General features: G+C 44.2%; 1 protein-coding gene across 1 annotated transcript in view; it reads right to left on the reverse strand.

The window, feature by feature from the left end:
* The window catches only part of LOC136858680 (sorbitol dehydrogenase), a 46,123-nt gene that overhangs the window by 7,496 nt on the left and 15,669 nt on the right, over positions 1 to 22,958 (reverse strand). The window contains exons 3-6 of the mRNA XM_067138401.2: positions 22,352 to 22,516; positions 15,198 to 15,357; positions 8,726 to 8,910; positions 2,826 to 3,004 (exon numbers count right to left, since the gene is read on the reverse strand). Coding sequence (XP_066994502.2) covers positions 2,826 to 3,004; positions 8,726 to 8,910; positions 15,198 to 15,357; positions 22,352 to 22,516 — 689 coding nt within the window. The remainder of the gene's footprint in view (positions 1 to 2,825; positions 3,005 to 8,725; positions 8,911 to 15,197; positions 15,358 to 22,351; positions 22,517 to 22,958) is intronic.

The following is a 22,958-nucleotide window of genomic DNA, read 5'->3' on the forward strand; positions in this document are numbered from 1 at the left end:
TCTGTGTCCGACTCGTTGGCTGAACGGTCAGCGTACTGGCCTTCAGTTCAGAGGGTCCCGGGCTCGATTCCCGGCCGGGTCGGGGATTTTAACATGAATTGGTTAATTCCAATGGCACGGGGCCTGGGTGTATGTGTTGCCTTCGTCATCATTTCATCCTCATCACGACGCGCAGGTCGCCTACGGGAGTCAAATAGAAAGACCTGCACTTGGCGAGCCGAACCCGTCCTGGGATATCCCGGCACTAACAGCCATACGACATTTCACTTTGTTAATTTCCTAGTGTGTAGTCAAATACTATATGATTTCAATAGCATAATCACACCGTACTTCTATTTAATTGTAAAACAGGTGTAATATTATTCCTTTGGTGAAAGTTTTATTGTACAGTATTGAATAAAAATCTCAAAAAAGCTACTATTACCGCACTTAAGTTGGTAAACTGTCAACCTTTAACTCTGTCGAAATTCGCTCAGAGAGCATAAAAAAACTTACCACTTTGTAGCTTTTTTTTATTTTCGATGTATATACCCCCTATTCCCCCCGCGCCAATATATCCCACAAACCCGGGTACTTTTTTTCTATCCCCCCCACTTCTAACTCTCAAACGCCGCTACTGGGCGGGCAGTCAGGCGATGAGCATATGCTATTCAGTCACAGTGACGTTTTGGTTACGCCACAGCCATGCCATACCATTACCCTTTTCGTACTCAAGGTCAAAGTAAGAACATTTTGCCCGTCGACCGATACCAGTCTTGAGCACTATGCCATAAAAAGTTAATCCCTTAGCTGTAATTTTGCTGGTGGGTGGGTGAGGGTGAGAATTTAGTCAATCTTTGACCAGGGGCGATACACGAGTTTGAAATGGACGTAGAAAATAATGAAAGAAAGAAGGCAGAAATCCACGTCATTTCCAATTTACGTTGTAAGACACGAGTTATTTACGTTCAATGCAGTTTATGTATTTTGGCCGGATACAATAAAGTTAGGCTACAACCTCAACTATTTTATAATGTTCGTAATGAATTACAATTTTCACTACTAAATTTTAAGAGGTGCTTTAGAATCATTTCCAATATTATATGGAGTTAAGGTAGATAAGTTGTGGCTTGTGGTTGTTCGGGTTTAAATTATCTGATAAACTTACCAACAATCCAAACATGCTTACCAGGAATAACATCACTTAAGTTATTTATTTGAAGGCATACTGTACATCTGTCTGGTAGATACATTTACGCTGTTGAACTTTAATCTTGGATAGTAAATATCTATGTCCTCGCTCGTGATGAAACTCACTCTCCCCGTTCAGAGGCTATCTATTATCATCGGACGCCTGTTAAATTTTAAATACTTTTTTTTTTTGCTTTACGTCGCACCGACACAGGTAGGTCATATGGCGACGATGGGACAAGGAAGGGCTAGGAGTGGGAAGGAAGCGGTCGTGGCCTTGATTAAGGTACAGTCTGGTGTGAACATGGGAAACCACGGAAAACCATTTTCAGGGCTGCCGAGAGTGGGGTTCGAACCTACTATCTCCCGAATACTGGATACTGGCCGCACTTAAGCGACTGCAGCTATCGAGCTCGGTAATATTATTTTCAGAAATTCAGCGAACAGAGAAAGTCACACAACACTACAACACTGCAAAATCGAGTAGTAGTAAACTTGTTGAATTATACAATTATATTACTTTTTGCTTAATGAATAACAGTAGTTTTACTTTAAAGAAAAATGAAAATACTGTCATGTCCATCGAAGGAATTGTAAATCGTAGCTTGTACACTTAAACCCTGACCTTTGTAGATTGTAACAAAAAATTATAACGTGTCAGTTTACTTTGAATTAATAAATATCAGAAAATAAAACTGTTTGTATCGAGCACAGCATAAATCAATCCGGATTATCTTGAAAAGTTTTTTTTTTTTTTTTTTTTTGCAACTGTAGCGCTTTATTTTAAATACTGCTCCCCAGTCAGCATTCCCTGAGTAGTGGAAGAGAGCTTCGTAATCACAATTGAACAATTGAACCGGGCGAGTCGGGGCGCGCAGCTGTGAACTTGCATTTTTTAATTTTTTTTTTTTTTTTTTTTGCTTTACGTCGCACCGACAGAGATATGTCTTACGGCGACGATGGGATGGGAAAGGCCTAGGAATTGGAAGGAAGCGGCCGTGGCCTTAATTAAGGTACAGCCCCGGCATGTGCCTGGCGTGAAAATGGGAAACCACGGAAAACCATTTTCAGGGCTGCAGACAGTGGGGCTCGAACCCACTATCTCCCGATTACTGGATACTGGTCGCACTTAAGCGACTGCAGCTATCGAGCTCGGTACTTGCATCCGAGAGATAGTGGGATCGAGACCCACTATCGGCAGCCCTGAAGATGGTTTTCCGTTGTTTCCAATTTTCATATCAGGCAAATGCTGGGCCTGTACCTTAATTAAGGCCACGGCCGCTTCCTTCCCAGTCCTAGCCCTTCCCTATACCATCGTCGCCATAAGACCTATCTGTGCCGGTGCGACGTAAAGTAACTAGGAAAAAAAACAGCTCCCTCCCTTCCCTGCAAAGTGTGTCCGCTCTCTCGCTTCAATGTGAATTACGTACGCTGCCCGCATTTACGTCACGCCAGCCCGGCCGCACCGGGCTAGCCTCAACGGGCGCCCAGCTGAGCACCTCTGTTATAGACAATCTCTCATGCACCCTCGATACTCTCACACAGACCTTGAGGTACTTCCGCTGTTACCTTGAGTGAGATCGGTGATAATCATTGTGGTGTTAAGGGGAAAATAATGGGCTCTTCAGACCCTGGGAAAATATTTCATACTGTACCAGGAAGGCTAGTCGTTGTCCTGGCTCCGTCCCACTGCAGTCAAGTGCTACGTCTGGACCGTCACCTCCGAACAGATTCCAGATCTGTTTTACGATCTCTTCTTCATTCAGTTTCCCCGTCAGCAGTGTGCCGTCAGCGCCGATCTTCTTCGCTACCTCCAGACGCTGCTCTACCACATCTAACAAACAGCACCAGAAAAATTATGTACAGAGGAATCTCTTTCAATGTATGGAAACTTCCTGAACACGATTTACAACTTCATACTGAACTACATTAGTGTTCAAAAATAAGCATATTTAAGAAAATAAAAGACATATATTGATGAAATATCTATCAGAAACTTTGACAAAACATTTTAAAATTAATCAAAAGGTTACTTCGTCAACAGAACACACGCCTCACAGTGAGCAGTGTGGGATTTTGGAACTAACCTTGCTGGAGGCTGGGGACTGCAACCCGTCTCCCTAATGCGTAGGTCATCAGCTCCTTACTCTAATGAGCAGGCACTACTCAGCTCGTGACGGCTGGCTGTCGAGGGAGAAGGGAGCAGCAGATAGTAGTGGTACTTGGAGTAACAGTACGGAAATAGTTGTACCATACGAATTAGTGTGTGCAAGTCGTCATTATTATTATTATTATTATTATTATTATTAAAGATTAAATTTGACCTGAAATGGTGAACTATAGTGCTAAGGCAGGGCTTCATCTATTTAAACAAAAGAGTTGTGTCTGTACATTGCTCAGAATTTAAAAAGAATAGCATTTCTGTATCGGGCGTATCCACAGTAACAAGGAAATGCACTTTTTAATTTACCGCCATCTCTGTCTGTCTGTCTGTCTGTCTGTCTGTCTGTCTGTCTGTCTGTCTGTCTGTCTGTCTGTCTGTCTGTCTGTCTGTCTGTCTGTCTGTCTGTCTGTCTGTCTGTCTGTCTGTCTGTCTGTCTGTCTGTCTGTCTGTCTGTCTGTCTGTCTGTCTGTCTGTCTGTCTGTCTGTACGCGCATCACGAGAAAATAGCTGAAGAGAATTGAATAACAATCAGTTTGTAAAGTCGGGGAATGAGGCACTACAATCTAGGCTATAAATAATTTTATTCACGCTGAGTTAAATGGTAGTTTAGGGGAAGGCCTAAAATTATCAAATATGTATGTTATTAGTGATCCTATCGATAAATACTACATTACTTAAGTTATATAGAATTACATTTTCGATCATTTATGTCACATGCATTTTTACCGTACCGGCTATAATAACGGAGATATTCATGCATTTTGAGTTTTGTTACTAAGTCTAGGTCAATCTGTTTTAAATCCGTTTAGATACGCGCACCTTCACTAGTTGTATCTGAGAGCCGTGCAAGCAGCTGCTATGCTGTACCTTCCGTCAGAGTGTGTACTCTTCTCCTTTACCTGCCTGAGCTGGAGCTCTGCTCATTGAGCCGAATTGTGTTCGCGTTTGGTGTACACCAGAATTGATGGGTGAAAAGAATTGAATGAAAATCGGTATCTACTGTCTGGGAAAGTGTCTATTTAAAAAAAAATACCTATCTTATTGGTCGTATAGAAAACTATTACATAACAAAAGTTATATAGAATACAAGTTCCGATCACACAGTGTTACCGTACTGACTAAAATAATAGAATTCATGAATTTAGACTTTCGTTGCTTAGTCCATATCGCATGAAAGCCAACCAAGCAGAGGCGTATTCTCCTTGAATGCAAGGCATTCATTGCATGCGTTATGATAACACAAAGAACTGTCTGATGTACGATTTTAGGTTGTTTCAAGTCAAATATTAACGATTTCATCTCTCAGAAGTTCAAAAGTTCCGCGCAGCTGTACTAATTCTGTTGCTTGACTAGGTGTGGTGCTCGTGTAGTCTCGCCGTCTACTCCACTCTAAGAAGAAAGAGACAGCAAACGGAGGAGTTAAGGATGCAAGGCATTCAATCTTAAAATTGCATTCGGTGGCAGACGTAGTTCTGAAACCCTCCGAACGATGTCGCTGCAATTGAAACTTGGTCAGAATTTGTCACCCCATACGCGTGCTACCCTCTGCCATCTGTTAGCAACTTGGAGAAAGTCGGCATATTTACAGCGAACGGGACCCACAATTACCCCCCAGCGAGAACCCAACATGACGAAACTGACCAATGCCACTGGGGTGAATTACCTCCAGTGCTTCAGTTGTGGCTAACTAGTGAGTTAATTAATTGTGTGTTTTGCTGATTAGTGAGTTCATTCTGTGTGTGCTGTTCCTATGCTATTCGTCGTTTTCGGTGTTTTATTATATTTTGCGCACATGTGGTATTAACGATGGATGAGTCTAAAACGGATATAATTGTAAATCAGTTTGAAAAGCCATTTACTGGCCGTTCGTTTGATGAAAAGATTCAAATAGTTAAAGCCGGGAGACCTCTACCTTCCCTAGTAAATTTCTTCTTCTTCTTCTTCTTCTTCTTCTTCTTCTTCTTCTTCTTCTTCTTCTTCTTCTTCGTCGTCGTCGTCTTAATCTGCTTACCCTCCAGCGTTGGCTTTTCCCTCGGACTCAGCGAGGGATCCCACACATACCGCCTCAAGGGCAGTGTCCTGGAGCTTCAGACTCTGGGTCGGGGGATACAACTGGGGAGGATGACCAGTACCTCGCCCAGGCTGCCTCACCTGCTATGCTGAACAGGGGCCTTGCGGGGGATGGGAAGATTGGAAGGCATAGACAAGGAAGAGGGAAGGAAGCGGCCGTGGACTGAAGTTAGGTATTTGCCTGGAGGAGAAGTGGAAAACCACGGAAAACCACTTCGAGAATGGCTGAGGTGGGAATCGAACTCACCTCTACTCATTTGACCTCCCGAGGCTGAGTGGACCCCGTTCAAGCCCTCGTACCACTTTTCAAATTTCGTGGCAGAGCCGGGAATCGAACCCGCACCTCCGGGGGTGGCAGCTAATCACACTAACCACTACACCACAGAGGCGGACCCTCGTCGAGGTGGACCCTCATAAATTTAGAAAAAGAAAACAAGAATTGTGTACGCACGTTCAATCCAGAAACTTACAGTAAAACCTTTTGGCTCGAGTTCACTTAATACATTGTGTTAACTGTATAGTTACTAATTGCATGCCTCAGTGGAGATTCCAGGATGCGCCACTGCAACCAAGCCATACTCAGTGACCATACATATTTAAAAATTCGCACTACTAAAGCTCTGAACAACATTCCACAACATTTGCATTGGCGTTTAATCAATTACAGAGAAGGTTACTCTGACTTAAAGGTCTAGAATGTGGGTTAGGATATCTGTAGTGAATTATATGAAATTACCCAGCGTATTGGCCACTCCACGTGTTTAATATACGGCACAGTTCAAAAAATTAGGGAACATGTTTTGTAACGTCTGGTATGTGAACGTTAATTTGGAGCATTGGTAACATGGAAATGTTGCTTAATCGCGTTAACTGGAGATGGTTTTCGTCATGATTGTCTTAAGGTGTAAAACCACACGGTCATCGGTCCATATCGACGAGGAAAATTGTGATGATGACTATAAAAATTAAGAAAAATCCGTAAAAGAACGATCGCTTGAAGAATAAGACAAGAGGGGATCATGAAAGAAGGAAGGACTCCCTTTACGTTAGATGCCCTAATATCACTGAGTCGGAAGAAAACTAAATGTGAAGTCCTACAATATAGAAATTTCATAAAACTTATCAACAATAACATTACATTGACCATTGTTGTGATGTGATTTGTCTCTTCTGCTGCCACTCATCTCCGATAGATGGGATTACCGCTGCGTCCCGAGTAAAACAGCCTGCCTGAATATTGGCAGAAAGTAGCTGGGGAGTTAGATAACGTTGCACACGCTATATGATTGTCACTCTCAACGGCTGGCACTACAGCAAGTAGAGTAATGATGGGTTAGTAAGGTATCTTTTGATTGAATAAAAAAATGTTTGCACCTATCTATAAGCATGGGAACAGGAAGAATTTCAACAACTATCGAGGTATCTCATTGTTCGGTATACCAAGAAAGTGTTCACTGGCATCTTGGAAGGGAGGGTACTATCAGTGGTTGAGAGGAAGTTGGATGAAAACCAGTATGGTGTCAGACCACAGAGGGGCTGTCAGGATCAGATTTTCAGTATGCGCCAGGTAATTGAAAAATGCTACGAGAGAAGTAGACAGTTATTTTTATGTTTCGTAGATCTAGATGAAAGCATATGACAGGGTACCAAGAGAAAATATGTTCGGCGTACTGGGAAACTATGGGAATAACGGTAAATTATTTAAACCAATCAAAGTCATTTATGGTGAGAACTGGGTTGCAGTAAGGATTGATAGTAGAATGAGTTCTTGGTTCAAGGTACTTACAGAGGTTAGACAAGGCTGAAATCTTTCACCTTTGTTCATAGTTTACATGGATCATCTACTGAAAGGTATAAAGTGGTAGGGAGGGATTCAGAAGTTGGAAATGTAATAAGCAGTTTGGCCCATGCCGACGACTTGGTCTTAATACCAGATTGTGCTGAAAGTCTGCAGTCTAATACCATGGAATGGTTAAGGTAAGGGTGTATTCTGCCCGAAGGCAGGTCCGAACCTCCGCAGAGGTGTGCCTGAGCCGGAGTTTACATACGGTAAGGTGGCCAGTTTCTTTCCGCTCCTCTATTCCCTTAGCCCCCACCAACAGCGCGTGGTAACCCATCGGAACCTTGACCACGCGCAATGTTGCTTAACTTCGGAGACCTCACGAGACCCGGTGTTTCAACACGGCTACGGCCGTTCGCAAGGTGCAATGAGTAGCCTATGCTTTTAAAAATTTGCCTTTCCAAAACTAAATTGATGTCAGTTGGTAAGAAATCCAAGAGAACTGAATGTCATATTGGGGATACAAAGCTGGAACAGGTAGATAATTTCAAGTAAGAATATTTATTCTCCCAGGATGTTAATATAAAGTGAGATTGAATCGACATGCAATAAAGCTAATGGAGTGAGCTCGCAGTTGCAATCAACAGTATTCTGTAAGAAGGAAGTCAGCTCCCGGGCGAAACTATCTCTACATCGGTCTGTTTCCAGACCAACTTTGCTTTACGGGAGTGAAAGCTGGGTGGACTCAGGATATCTTATTCATAAGTTAGAAGTAACAGACATGAAAGTAGAAAGATGATGATGCTTGTTGTTTAAAGGGGCCTAACGTTTAAGGTCATCGGCCCATAAAGTAGAAAGAATGATTGCTGGTACGAACAGGTGGGAACAATGGAAGGAGGGTACTCAGAATGAGGAGATAAAGGGTAACTTAGGAATAAAATTGTTGGATGAAGCTGTATGCATAGACCGGCTTTGGTTGTGAGGTAGTGTGAGGCGAATGGAGGAGGATAGGTTACCTAGGAGAATAATAGACTGTTAAGGAGGGCAAGAGAAGTAGAGGAAGACCAAGACAACGATGCTTAGACTTTTTTTTACAATTTGCCTTACGTCCCACCCCGATCTCAAGACTTGAATCCTCTTGATTTTTCCTCGTTAAAAATGAACAAAAGTTGAATTATCTCACAATGTCAGATGTTTTTATACGAATTCGTCAGCCAGTACTCCGCCAATTAATCTTTTGTACCGAGGTACGATCAAGACATTTTGAACACTTGCTGTGATTAATTTAGTGATTCATAAAGAAGTACAGTGCCCTAAGTGGAGAATGTGCAAATCCTACAGAAAAGGACGCAGGACGTGCGATCTTTTATGTTATTTCATTAGGTCCTTACTATCGTCTGAACTTGTATTGGACAAACATTGTGAGAACACTGTCAGTGTGATCTCATTGGTCCTGGTCAGATTCTCAGCTAGTGGGCCTTCTAGCTCCTGGAGGTTTATTGTACTCGTGTCGTTAGTTCTATCATCAGATATGGACCTACCTGTAAGTATGACAGTGGCCGCTCCCATAGCCTTAGCCGTCAGTAGAGTGACGAGCCCAATAGGCCCAGCTCCAATGACCAGCACTTTAGAGCCCAGCCCGACACCACCTCTCCTGCATGAGTGAACCCCGACAGCCAACGGCTCCAACAGAGCTCCTTCTTCCAGGGAGACGTTGTCAGGGAGTCTGGAACGATGTGAACGAGCTATAGACTACTGAGGTTATTGAAATATGTCCGAAAAAGAGACATACAACTGTAAAAAGTAAGATATTTCTCTAGCATGAGATTTTACGAGAGGAGTGGACATTTATGTTAATGTTTCATAGACCTAACGAAGGTGTATGATAGAGTACCAAGCAAAAATATGTTAGGCGTACTGGGGGACTATAGGATTAGGGATGGATGATAATAATAATAATAATAATAATCATCATCATAATCATAATAATAATATAATCCCGTGTGGGGATTTACCGGTTACCTCCATCGGGCGCGTCCCATTGGAATTGGGGAAGCTCGCTGGCTCTGCCGCCAGCAGAGTCAGAGGGTAGTAGGGAAATAAAATACCACCGTGAAAAAAAACTGGTCCCTTGCCAGGGTTACGGCGAAGACTGGTAAATGACCAGAAGCCAGAAAACATCTTGAGGCAACCTCTAGGGCTAACAACCCTAGTTGTAAAAGGATGGGTACCCGTCCAAAGCAAAGTCAAGTCAAAAAGCATGATGGCACAACATTTCAAGAAACATACCCCAGGGGGTAAATCTTCGGATAAATCCCTCGTCGTGAACGCCACGGCGCACGAGTCTCGTTCGGATTCTGGGGGAGACTCGACATCATGCAAGAGACGAGTCGGAGCGTCTCGGGGTACCCCGAAGAGTCAAAAACTCAGGCCAAAATCTAAAACCTTTCTAGCAACTTTCACCATAAATTCACTTACACAAACTGGCAAGCTGAAAACCCTCACCAAAGCTCTTCACGAAAATCAGATATCCATAATGGCCCTACAGGAAACAAGGTACCCAGATGAAGAGATTTTTGAATCCGAAGGCTACCGATTTTTCAAGAGCAAAGCGCAAAAAGGAATCCTCAATGGAGCTGTGATGCTTGGAACCGCGTTTGCTGTTAGAACCAAGATCCTTAAATCGGTTGCAAATTTCGAACCTGTGAATGACAGATTGTCCATACTCACAATTAAATGCGCGAACAAAACCTACGCCCTAGTTAACGCACATGCTCCTACAAACGATAAGAACAAGTCTGATCCAGACGAAGTTGATAATTTCTGGGACCTACTGGATGAAAAATTAAACAAAATCCCCAAACGCCATGTTAAGCTTCATTTGGGTGATTTCAATGCCCAACTAGGTCGTGAAAAGAAGTACAAGAAAGTTATAGGAAATTACAATGCTCACAAAAGAACCAATCCCAACGGCAAAAGACTGGTGTCCATTTGCGAAAATCACAACCTGCAGGTCATGTCGACCCACTTTCGCCGTCTACCCAGAAAGCAAATGACTTGGCGTTCTCCTGTCCAAGCTCTCGGAGAGTTCCAAATTGATCATGTTGCAATCTCCAGGAGAAACAGCCCTGAGATTATGAATGTCAAGGTAAAGAAAGGCATCAATGTGGCCTCAGATCATTATATGTCTCTTATCAAATTCAAACCAATTCCCGCAAACACAAGGAAGACAACCAAACAGATCATACGCTTCGACAATGATAAACTTCGGCAAAGGGTCGAGGAGTTCCAGGAGAAGGCTAGACCAAATGACTGTGACTTTAACAACGCCAAAAGTCTCCTTGTTGAGGCCGCCAAAGACGTTGCAGAAATCAAGAGAAGCAAAAAGCATGCCTGGTGGAATGGTACCTGCGAATCAGTCCTCCAAGAAAGACTCAATGCGTGGAAACAGTACTACTCTACGAAATCAGAAAATGATTGGGAAACCTACAAAACCCAACGTGCCCAAGCAGCTAGGGTGTTCAGAACTGAGAAACGTAAATACGAAAAATCTCTCATTGAAAAGATAGAACAAAACTTTAGGAAGAATAAAATCAGAGAGTACTACAGAGCCTTCAAACGCAAACTCACTGGCTATAAACCACCATCTCTATGCTTTGAGCGAAAGGACGGCTCACTGGCGACGTCAAATGAAGAAAATTGCAGCATTCTGGCAGACTACTTCAAGAATTTACTTAATTGCTCTAAACCGCAAAGCCCCATTGAAACCAAGGAACCCTTACTCAGGTACCCAGATTCCAGACCACCCGACAGAGATGAAATCAAGCGCCACATTGCCCGTCTCAAAAATAACAAAGCGCCGGGGGAAGACTCAGTAGTAGCAGAACTATGGAAATATGCCCCAGAGGAATCACTTGATATCTTGCAAAAGCAAATAGAAGAAATTTGGAACAAGGAGACCCTACGCGAAGATTGGAAAATAGCTTTGATCCATCCATTACACAAAAAAGGCAGCATGAAGAACATCAACAACTACAGAGGAATATCTTTGCTACCCGTGACTTACAAAATTCTATCACTTGCCTTCCTGGAGCGTTTGGAAGCACAAGTCGGACATCAAATAGGTGAATACCAAGGAGGGTTCAGAAAAGGTCGCTCAACAGCTGAACAGATACAAAATCTCAAAACGATCATCAGATATTGTACACTAAGGTCCAAGCAGTATGTGTCTGTCTTTGTGGACTTTAAGAAAGCGTACGACTCCATTGACCGGGAAGTCCTGCTAAACATCTTAAATGAATTTGGAGTTGATTTGAAACTGCTGGCATTAATTATAGCCACCCTGACCGATACAAAATCCAAGGTGAAGTTCCACGGATGTCTCTCGCATTCCTTTGACATCAAAACAGGAGTCCGACAAGGTGATGGGCTATCCCCGATACTCTTCAACTGTGTTCTTGGAAAGATCATCAGAACCTGGCGGGTGAGATTACAGGAAACCAACTACAGTCCATTGAGAATAGGAACCAAATCTAAGGGGATCGCAACAGACTGCTTAGCATTTGCCGATGATATTGCTGTTCTCTCAAACGACATAGAAACCGCTAGAGCTCAAGTTGAAATTTTAAAGGAAATTGCCGAACAAACTGGTTTGCAGATATCGTTTGAGAAAACAGAAGTAATGACTAACATCAAAGAGGCTCCACCAGAACTCCATACAAAATACGGGGACATCACCCGAGTAGACAAATTCAAATACCTGGGTGAGATCATCATAAAAAATGGACTGGACAAAGAAGCACTTCAGGAGCGAGTACGCAAACTGGAAATAGCCTACCAAACATCCCGCACAATCTACAACAAAAAATGCCTTTCCCAAAACACCAAGATACGTCACTATGAAACAGTTCTGAAGCCAGTAGCCGAAACCCTGTCTCTAAATGCCAACAAAGGACTCCTTGAAGAACTGGAGAAAAGAGAACGCAAAATTGTGAGAGGAATCTTGGGATCAAAGTACAGAAATGGAGTCCATCAAAAGAGATCCAACAAGGAAGTCTACAGCAAAATAGAGAAAATTACCAACACAATCAGAAAAAGACGGGCACGATTTTACGGTCATCTGAAAAGAATGGACGAAAGAAAGCTAACTAAAGAAATATTTCACTTTTTTGATTCAAACCCCAAAACCACAATTCCCTGGTTTAGAAATACCAAAGAAGACCTTCAAATGCTACATATCTCATCTGAAGACGCTCTTAACAGAGATCTCTTCCGCAAGAAAATATTGACGAACGGGCTAAATCGAGACGAGCAACCGAAGAGAAGACACGGTGCCCCTTGGACAGAGGAGCGTAAGCAGGCCCACTCACAAAGAATGAGGGAAATTTGGGCTCTAAAGAAGCCCAAGTTCAGTGTCAAATGCAACAAGACTTAACGTGGTCCTTGATGGCCCCAGCGAATTATATATATAATATAATAATAATAATAATAATAATAATAATAATAATAATAATAATAATAATAATAATTCTTTACGGCGTATGGTCTCCGGAGGGTCCTTAGAGGAGACCTGCCATGACAATAATATTTGTGCGTATTTTGGAGGTAAACATTTTTAAAATCACTCATAGGAATGTTTCCGTTTGTTACACGCTAAAAGCTACAAGTGTGCCAAATTCCAAGTTTCTGGCTCATCGAGAAGTGCGATAAAATGATATTAAAGGATGGCCGTGGAGTTCGATGGCACATTTGGTGGACACAACTTTAAAATCAAGTGCAGACCTCTTTTTTGACAATTTTTTTTATTGTGGATAAACGGTAGGTCGTATCAAAAATGGCTTGCACCAGTGGTATCGTATTTTGAGAGATCTACAAGTTTACTACAAGTTTAATCTTTTTCTCGGCTCAGGGTGGTGGCGTGACATGGCGCGGTGTCCTGCGCTATCGCGGCAGCGTCGCACGACTTTCCCTGCATTGGCCGGCTACTCATCCATATTCTACCCAATATAAATACAGACTGATATTTAAAAAATTCAATTCATAAACGTATTTCACAGGCATACAGTAACCATGGATAAATTAAGATCACAACGCGACCAAGAACGTAATTTTCCAACCATCCCGAGCCGAGAAAAGTTACATTTTTGGGATCATAAGATTTGTAACTTCAGAAACAATGTATAAAACATCCTAATATATATTGTGTTAAAATTTGGATTCGATCAGATGACGGGGTTTGGAAAAACAATGTCTTAAAGTTGACGCATGGTTGAAACACGGACACTCTTTGCGTTCCACCTGCAATAAGACATATTAAAATATAAACTAAAAATTCGAAACCTACATGACGTAACGTGAATTGTGCACGTAATATTTTGGTGGACGGTAATCGCTAAGTGGTCTGCTGACAGCGCGGACCAGGAGTCAATGTAGCAACTAGTGAATTGAAGGTTCTTCCTCTCTCACTCACGCCCGCATACAAAACTCATTTACCGGGAGAGTTGGCCGTGCGGTTAGGGCCGCGAGCTGTGAGCTTGCATCCGGGAGATAGTGGGTTCGAACCCGACTGTTGGCAGCCCTGAAGATGGTTTTCCGTAGTTTCCCATTTTTACACCAGGCAAATGCTGGGGCTCTAACTTAATTAAGGCCATGGCCACTGCCTTCACACTCCTAGCCCTTTCCTGTCCCTTCTTCGCCATAAGACCTATCTGTGTCGGTGCGACGTGAAACAAATTGTAAAAATAAAAAACTCATTTAGTGCTACACATAGTTACGACAGCAATACATTGTTCCTTAGTCATCATAAAACCAGTGCTGATGATTCATAATTCGATTAAAAGAATGGAACTATGGAACATGCTACATAGGTCACAATCTTGTAACTTATTTATCACTCTATAGAGATTAACATCATCCGCAAAAAGCCTTACCTCCGATTCCACTCCTTTACTTATATATATAAATGATATGAGTAAAGGACTGGAATCGGAGGTAAGGCTTTTTGCGGATGATGTTATTCTCTATAGAGTGATAAATAAGTTACAAGATTGTGAGCAACTGCAACGTGACCTCGAAAATGTTGTGAGATGGACAGCAGGCAATGGTATGTTGATAAACGGGGCTAAAAGTCAGGTTGTGAGTTTCACAAATAGGAAAAGTCCTCTCAGTTTTAATTACTGCGTTGATGGGGTGAAAGTTCCTTTTGGGGATCATTGTAAGTATCTAGGTGTTAATATAAGGAAAGATCTTCATTGGGGTAATCACATAAATGGGATTGTAAATATAGGGTACCGATCTCTACACATGGTTATGAGGGTGCTTAGGGGTTGTAGTAAGGATGTAAAGGAGAGTGCATATAAGTCTCTGGTAAGACCCCAACTAGAGTATGGTTCCAGTGTATGGGACCCTCACCAGGATTACCTGATTCAAGAACTGGAAAAAATCCAAAGAAAAGCAGCTCGATTTGTTCTGGGTGATTTCCGACAAAAGAGTAGCGTTATAAAAATGTTGCAATGTTTGGGTTGGGAAGAATTGAGAGAAAGAAGAAGAGCTGCTCAACTAAGTGGTATGTTCCGAGCTGTCAGCGGAGAGTTGGCGTGGAATGACATTAGTAGACGAATAGGTTTGAATGGCGTTTATAAAAGTAGGAAAGATCACAATATGAAGATAAAGCTGGAATTCAAGAGGACAAACTGGGGCAAATATTCATTTATAGGAAGGGGAGTTAGGGATTGGAATAACTTACCAAGGGAGATGTTCAATAAATTTCCAATTTCTTTGAAATCATTTCGGAAAAGGCTAGGAAAGCAACAGATAGGGAATCTGCCACCTGGGCGACTGCCCTAAATGCAGATCAGTATTGATTGATTGATTTAGAAATTCGAGACTAAAATTACTAACAATCATCGATACATTTTGTGTGGCTTGTGAGATATTTTTAAATGTTTTAGAAACTTATAGTGTTGATATGGATTGTGTTTCTATTCTTTTAATTGAACAGCAATAAATACTTACTTGAAACAGAAGTCCTCTGGATGACAGAAATAGCGAGCCATCGTTCCACTGGTAGGAGGACAGGCGAAGAAGCTCACTTTGGGACACACGTTGTAGATTCCTTCCTTGCAGTAGGAGCAGTGACGACAGGGAACACCGGGTTCTAGAGCTACCTTGTCTCCTGCAACACAGAGGATGAACAGCTTGTTGAGAGGAGTCTGAAATATTCACGACTCTCACCTGATCAGATGCACCCGGCTATTGTACTGGTGTAGACCATCGGTGGGCAACGTGAGGGCCCCGCTCCTTGAGCTAATGGCATGAGCGCGGAAAGAGCCGAGATCAGATGACTTCTAATAGTTTATGCTGTAAAGATGGCGATATGCAGAGTCAAGGCGCAAGCAAAGCCACAGCAATTTACCTGGCTGAGTATATTATGTTTAAAAAGACAAAGTCACATCCGTACAGGCCATGAAGGCCCTTGGAGGAATGGAAGGTAAAGGCTTCCACCATTGTTAACCGCGGCACGTGATGGGGTAGAGTGGTTAGCTCTACGCCCGGCCGCCTTTGCTCCCAGGAATTAACCCAGTACTCATTTTTGGTGTAGGCTGAGTGAACCTCAGGGCCCTTTGCACCTTCGGAAGTGGAAATCTCGGTTCTTAAATTTCACGATTTCCTGACGGGGATTCGAACCCACGTCCTTCCGGGCGAATCGAGCACGCCTTTACCGCCTCGGCCAGGCAACCCCTGAGTATATCATGTTTACGCAATACAATTGTACAGTTCGTTCGTCGTTCATTGTCTATTCTAAACAAGCTTTCATGTTAGCCTACAGTATTTCTATGAGAGTATTTAGTTATCTGTTTCCTACGCATAACGTAATGAAATAAATATAATTAAATGTAGGCCTATTCACTTACCACTTGGCGTTTGTATACACAAAATAACTTATTCTGTTTCCTCACCATAATCTAATGCAGTTAATAGAACAAGACATTGGCCACAATAACACTAACACTGTTAAAAGTTTAAATCTGTTTAGATACGCGCCCCTTCACCAGTTGTAACTGAGAGCCGTGCAAGCAGCTGCTAGGCTGTACCTTCCGTCAGAGCGCGTACTCTGCTCCTTTACCTGCCTGAGCTGAAGCGATGCTCACTGAGCCGAATTGTGTTCGCGTTTGGCGTAGACCAGAGGTGCTCAGCTAGGTGCCCGTTGAGGCTAGCCCAGTGCAGCCGGGCTGGTCTGACGTAAATGTGGGCAGCTTACGTAGCAAGCATACGTCACAGTGAAGCGAGAGAGCGATCACACTTGAGAGGAATGTGGAGCGGTGACATTCGATTGTGACTACGAAGCTGCCCTCCACTACTCAGCGAAACGCTGATTTCGGTGCCGTATAGCATTTTAAAAAACATTATAATGGCCAGAAAACCGACCTTTTCAAGATATTTCGGTTTGATTTATACTGAGCCGGATATAAACAGTCAGTTTCATTTTCTTATATTTATACTTATAAATTTAAAAAAAACTGACACGATGTACTCTGACTGAGCAAATGTCATGGGATAGCGGAGCACTGATGCGCAGGTGTGTTGTCTGCGCACCACACGCCCCCTGTGCCAGCGGCAGTTGTATAGAAGACCTTGTGAGCAGTGGCTGTGCATGTGACAGGTGTAACATGGAATGTCGTCGTGAGCTGACACCGTTCGAACGGGGTATGGTGGTCGGTGCCCGACGGATGGGAAGTGCGATTTCGGAAGTGGTGCGGGAATTCGGCTTCACACGATCAACCGTGTCCAGGGTGTATCGTGAATGGTTTAATGCGGGTGTCACCGTCCACAACAGACGAACGACCGGCCGTCCAGCCACCCTCGATGACCGTGACCGGCGACATCTGAGACTGATTTTCAATAGTGACAGACGGGCAACCGTGCAACAAATCACGGCTCTATTCAATACAGGCCGTGCTAGACACGTCTCCCAGTGGACAATCCTTAGGAACATGGGTTCTATGGGATATGGGAGCCGGCGCCGCACACGGGTGCCACTGTTAACTCAACGTCATCGGGCACAACGACGCGCATTTGTCGCCAGTCACCAGGGATGGACACTGCAACAATGGCGTAACATGATATGGTCGGACGAATCACGATTTCAACTGCACCATGCCGATGGGAGGCACCGTGTATGGCGCAGACCACATGAAGCGATGGATCCCGCCTGTCTCGAAGGTGTGGTCCAGGGCGCTAGCGTCTCTGTTATACTCTGAGGTGCATTTTCCTGGTATGGAATGGGCCCCCTAGTTGTTCTGGAAGAGACTTTGAATGGCACGCGGTATGTTGAGCTGCTCGGAGACCATCTCCATCCATTTTTGGCCTTGCAGCGTTCAGACGGTTCTGCGGTGTTTCAAGATGATAACGCGCAGCCACATCGCTCCCACGTCACCCGGGAATGGTTCCAGGAACATGCAGCGGAGGTCCAACGACTGCCATGGCCACCCAGGAGCCCCGATATGAACCCTATCGAGCATATCTGGGATGTTCTGGAACGCAGGCTCCGTGCAATGGATCCTGCACCCACGAACAGACCAGCACTGGCGGCCGCTCTGCAAGCGATTTGGTGTCAACTGCATCCAGAGGACTACCAGGGACTTGTCGACTCACTCCCACGGCGTCTCACTGCAGTTCGCAGGGCCAGAGGAGGCCCCACACGCTATTAGGTGACTATCCCATGATATTTGCTAAGTCAGTGTAATTTCTATGTTACAATTTATAAAGATACAGGGTTTAAGCGTACAAGCTACGATTCACAATTCCTTGGATGTAAATGACAGTATTTCCATTTTTATAAGTAAAATTCCTGTTACTCATCCAGCAAAACGTAATATATTTACAAAATTCAACAAGTTTATTGCTTGATTTTGCACAGTGTTGTGTGACTTTCCCTGTTCACTGAATTTCTGAAAATATTACCTAAATCTTATCAGCCGTCCGATAATAATAGCTAGCCTCTAAATGGCGAGGGAGTTCCATAACGAATGAGGACATAGATACACTGACTGACAGAGCAAATGCAACACCAAGAAGGAGTGGTCAGAACTTTATGCCAATTGCAGGGTAGACTGACGTCACTGAGGTATGCTCATGATGTGAAATGCGCCGCTGTGTTGTGCACGTAGCGAACGATAAATGGGACACGGCGTTGGCGAATGGCCCAATTCGTACCGTGATTTCTCAGCCGACAGTCATTGTAGAACGTGTTGTCGTGTGCCACAGGACACGTGTATAGCTAAGAATGCCAGGCCGCCGTCAACGGAGGCATTTCCAGCAGACAGACGACTTTACGAGGGGTATGGTGATCGGGCTGAGAAGGGCAGGTTGGTCGCTTCGTCAAATCGCAGCCGATACCCATAGGGATGTGTCCACGGTGCAACGCCTGTGGCGAAGATGGTTGGCGCAGGGACATGTGGCACGTGCGAGGGGTCCAGGCGCAGCCCGAGTGACGTCAGCACGCGAGGATCGGCGCATCCGCCGCCAAGCGGTGGCAGCCCCGCACGCCACGTCAACCGCCATTCTTCAGCATGTGCAAGACACCCTGGCTGTTCCAATATCGACCAGAACAATTTCCCGTCGATTGGTTGAAGGAGGCCTGCACTCCCGGCGGCCGCTCAGAAGACTACCATTGACTCCACAGCATAGACGTGCACGCCTGGCATGGTGCCGGGCTAGAGCGACTTGGATGAGGGAATGGCGGAACGTCGTGTTCTCCGATGAGTCACGCTTCTGTTCTGTCAGTGATAGTCACCGCAGACGAGTGCGGCGTCGGCGTGGAGAAAGGTCAAATCCGGCAGTAACTGTGGAGCGCCCTACCGCTAGACAACGCGGCATCATGGTTTGGGGCGCTATTGCGTATGATTCCACGTCACCTCTAGTGCGTATTCAAGGCACGTTAAATGCCCACCGCTACGTGCAGCATGTGCTGCGGCCGGTGGCACTCCCGTACCTTCAGGGGCTGCCCAATGCTCTGTTTCAGCAGGATAATGCCCGCCCACACACTGCTCGCATCTCCCAACAGGCTCTACGAGGTGTACAGATGCTTCCGTGGCCAGCGTACTCTCCGGATCTCTCACCAATCGAACACGTGTGGGATCTCATTGGACGCCGTTTGCAAACTCTGTCCCAGCCTCGTACGGACGACCAACTGTGGCAAATGGTTGACAGAGAATGGAGAACCATCCCTCAGGACACCATCCGCACTCTTATTGACTCTGTACCTCGACGTGTTTCTGCGTGCATCGCCGCTCGCGGTGGTCCTACATGCTACTGAGTCGATGCCGTGCGCATTGTGTAACCTGCATATCGGTTTGAAATAAACATCAATTATTCGTCCGTGCCGTCTCTGTTTTTTTCCCCAACTTTCATCCCTTTCGAACCACTCCTCCTTGGTGTTGCATTTGCTCTGTCAGTCAGTGTATTTACTATCCAAGATAAAAGTACAACAACGTAAAAGTGTCTACCCAATAAAGGTACAGTACCGGTATGCCAAATCCAAACCCCATGCCACTTAACGCCCTTGAAAGGGCCTTGGCCAGCCCAGCGACCGCTGCCCGAAGACTTGCATATTACGAGGGGTTGTGTGGTCAGCACGACGCCTCCTCTCTGTCGTTATTCTGGGCTTTTGAGACCGGGGCCGCCATCTCACCGTCAGATAGCTCCTCAATTCTAATCACGTAGGCTGAATGGACCTCGAATCAGCCCTCAGGTCGAGAGAAAAATCCCTGACCTGGTCGGAAATCGAACCCGGGGCCCCCAGGGGAGAGGTAGGCACGCTACCCCTACACCATGGGGCCAGAAAGTGTACAGTATGCCTTCAAATAAATAATCTAACTGATAATTGATGTTATTCCCGGTAAGCATGATTGGATTGTTGGTGAGTTTATCAGATAATTTAAATCAAAGCAACCACAAGCTACAGCTTATCCACCTTAACTTCGTATTATGTTAGGGATGTTTCTAAAAAAGCTCTTAAAATATTTTAAAAAGAAGCAAAGTTTTCTCCGTACCGGCCCTTGGAGGGGTGGAAGGTAAAGGCTTCCACTATCCTTAACCTCGGCACTTGATGGGGTAGAGTGGTTAGCTCTACACCCGGCCGCCTTTGCCCCCAGGAATTAACCTGGTACTAATTTCTGGTGTAGGCTGAGTGAACCTCAGAGCCATATGCACCTCCGGAAGTGGAACTCTCATTTCTTAAATTTTACGACTTCCTGACGGGGATTCGAACCCACGTCCTTCCGGGCGAGCCGAGCACGCCTTTATCGCCTCGGCCAGGCAGCCCCTTCTTAAAATATAATAGTGAAAATTATAATTCACTACGTACAGTACAAAAAATATTTGAAGTTGTAGGCCTAACTCTTCATTACATCCGGTCAAAATACATAAATTGCAATGAACATAAATAACTTATTCCTTACAAAGTAAATTGAAAATAACGTGGATTTCTGCTCTCTTTCTTTCGTTACTTTTTTGCCTCCATTTCAAACTCGGGTATCGCCGCAGTGATCGAGACTGACTGGAAGAGCTTCGCCCAACCTTCACGGACTGTGACGTAACCGCAACGTCACTGTGGCTGATCAGCATAAGCTCATCGCCTGTCTAATCGCCCGCTTCCAGTGCTGGGCACCCGCGGGACGATATGCCCAGCGTGAGCACCTCTGGTGTAGACTGTACAGCCAGTGTCTTAATATCGAGTGCTGGGTGGCGGGAAATAACCCGACAACTCAAAGGAGTCAACGGCTTTGAGGGGGGATGGACCGGAGGAAATACCAGTGGCTTTTACTGAACCCCATCTACCCCAGTGTTGGTGGGGCAAAGCATTTTGCATTTAAATTTGCATTACATTTACATTTTTATATATTTCTTTCAAAATGTTAAAATGTTTAAAATGTTGGACTTTGCAGGAGATGAAATTTTTGCAAGACTGTTACAACACCACTTCTGAAAAGATAAGTGACGAGGTCCCCTTATTGATATTTTGGAGATATTGTAAGTCTGGTGGAGCCAATGAAGTAGCTTCTGACATTCTGCACCTTTTTCAAAACATTGACCGACATTTTGATTCAGACAGGAGTAAAACTTATACAGTTCTTCTTTTTTCAAAAATATTTAATCAATCAATCACCTTCTGATCGTACGACATGGAGTATCGAATGGATTTTGTCTACCGCCCTTCAATAATTAGACTACGTCTGCCGGGTTTGAACTCGCGATCTTGCAATCCAGAGGTCAGTACTCACGTTGTCGAGTTCGCAGGTAAGTACGGTGACCACTTGCTTACCGCTCCGCTTGACTGCGGTGTAACTCTCCAAGTATATATTGTTCCACGGCGGGAACTAGAATCTAAGTTTGTCATCCCACATTCAATTAAATAAACTCTAACTAGGAACATTTGTGTGTTTAATGTCGAATAGGAATTAATGAATTTAAATCTGATGTTCTTCTTCTTTCCTAGTATTTGTCCCAGTACACAGGGCCTGCTGTTCTGCTACGTCTCTCCACAGGGCTCTGTTGTGGACATCTTCGGGGGTTGAGATCCACATCGTGCGTGTCATCCTTGATGTTATCCATCCACCTCTTGAGTGGTCTACTCCGGGATCGATGTCCTCCTGTATCTAGATGGTGTGCTGTTTCGGCCACATAATCGCCTTTTCTCATGGCGTGACCGAACTATCGGAGTCGGGCCACTCTTGCTGTTGGAACTGCACCAAGACTTTGACATGCGCTGTCATTTGTTGCGCGGTCATAGCGAATCAATCCTAGCATTTTCATCTCCAACGTATGGAGAGCTTGGACCTGTTTTCTCGTCAAAGATCAACATTCTGTCCCGTAGAGAGCATCACTATTTTGGGTATTTTTTGTCTTCAGATGTTGGGGCATCTTCTTGTCTCAGAGAACACACCAGTGGCTTAAATCTGACGTTATTAATAGAGAAACTATGATGGGGGTGGGGGTAGGAGGTAGTTGAATATTGTTTTAAGGGGAAACTAATCGAGCTAATCATTACATAATGATATCGCTGTTAACCACCACTCCTTGAACTTTCCACAGTGGACATGTCAAAATATCCTCTAAGAATGTTACTACAGCAGATCAAAGTTGAGAGAATACAACCCATAACTCACCTGGCTTGAGGGAAGTGACTGCTTTTCCACAGCGGACCACAACACCGCTAGACTCGTGCCCGATCACCATCGGCTTCTTCACAACGAAGTCTCCGATCCTCCCATGCTTGAGGAAGTGAACGTCGGAGCCGCATATCCCCACACGGGCCATGCGCACCAGGACCTCTGCCAAACACACAATGATTATTGTACGAAAACGAGAATTATACCAATATACTATTGGATAATACTCCATTGTCATTACCATAGCATTTATTTCTTTGTTGATGATGATCAAAGACATTTTAAAATGTATTTATCGTGTGGCAAAAAAGCAAGAGTAATATACAGTCATCATCAGATTAGTGTCGTCCCACAGGAGCAGGGTCCGCTTTCAGCGTCTTCCATCTACACAGTACTGAATACATAGTAATTTATAGAGAGAAAGAAAAGTTGAATATCAGTAATATCAGTAATCAGTATTTTGCAAGAAAAGTTGACGAAGTAAGCTATTATTAAAAAACTAAAACACAACAACAAGAAAACCCTCAATAAGCCACAAATTGTAATATATTTTGGTAGTGGTTTAAGGTCAATCAGCCATCACTGATCTACATTTAGGACTGTC

The sequence above is a fragment of the Anabrus simplex genome, chromosome 1 (genome assembly GCF_040414725.1).
Source record: "Anabrus simplex isolate iqAnaSimp1 chromosome 1, ASM4041472v1, whole genome shotgun sequence".
NCBI classification, from domain to species: Eukaryota; Metazoa; Arthropoda; class Insecta; order Orthoptera; family Tettigoniidae; genus Anabrus; species Anabrus simplex.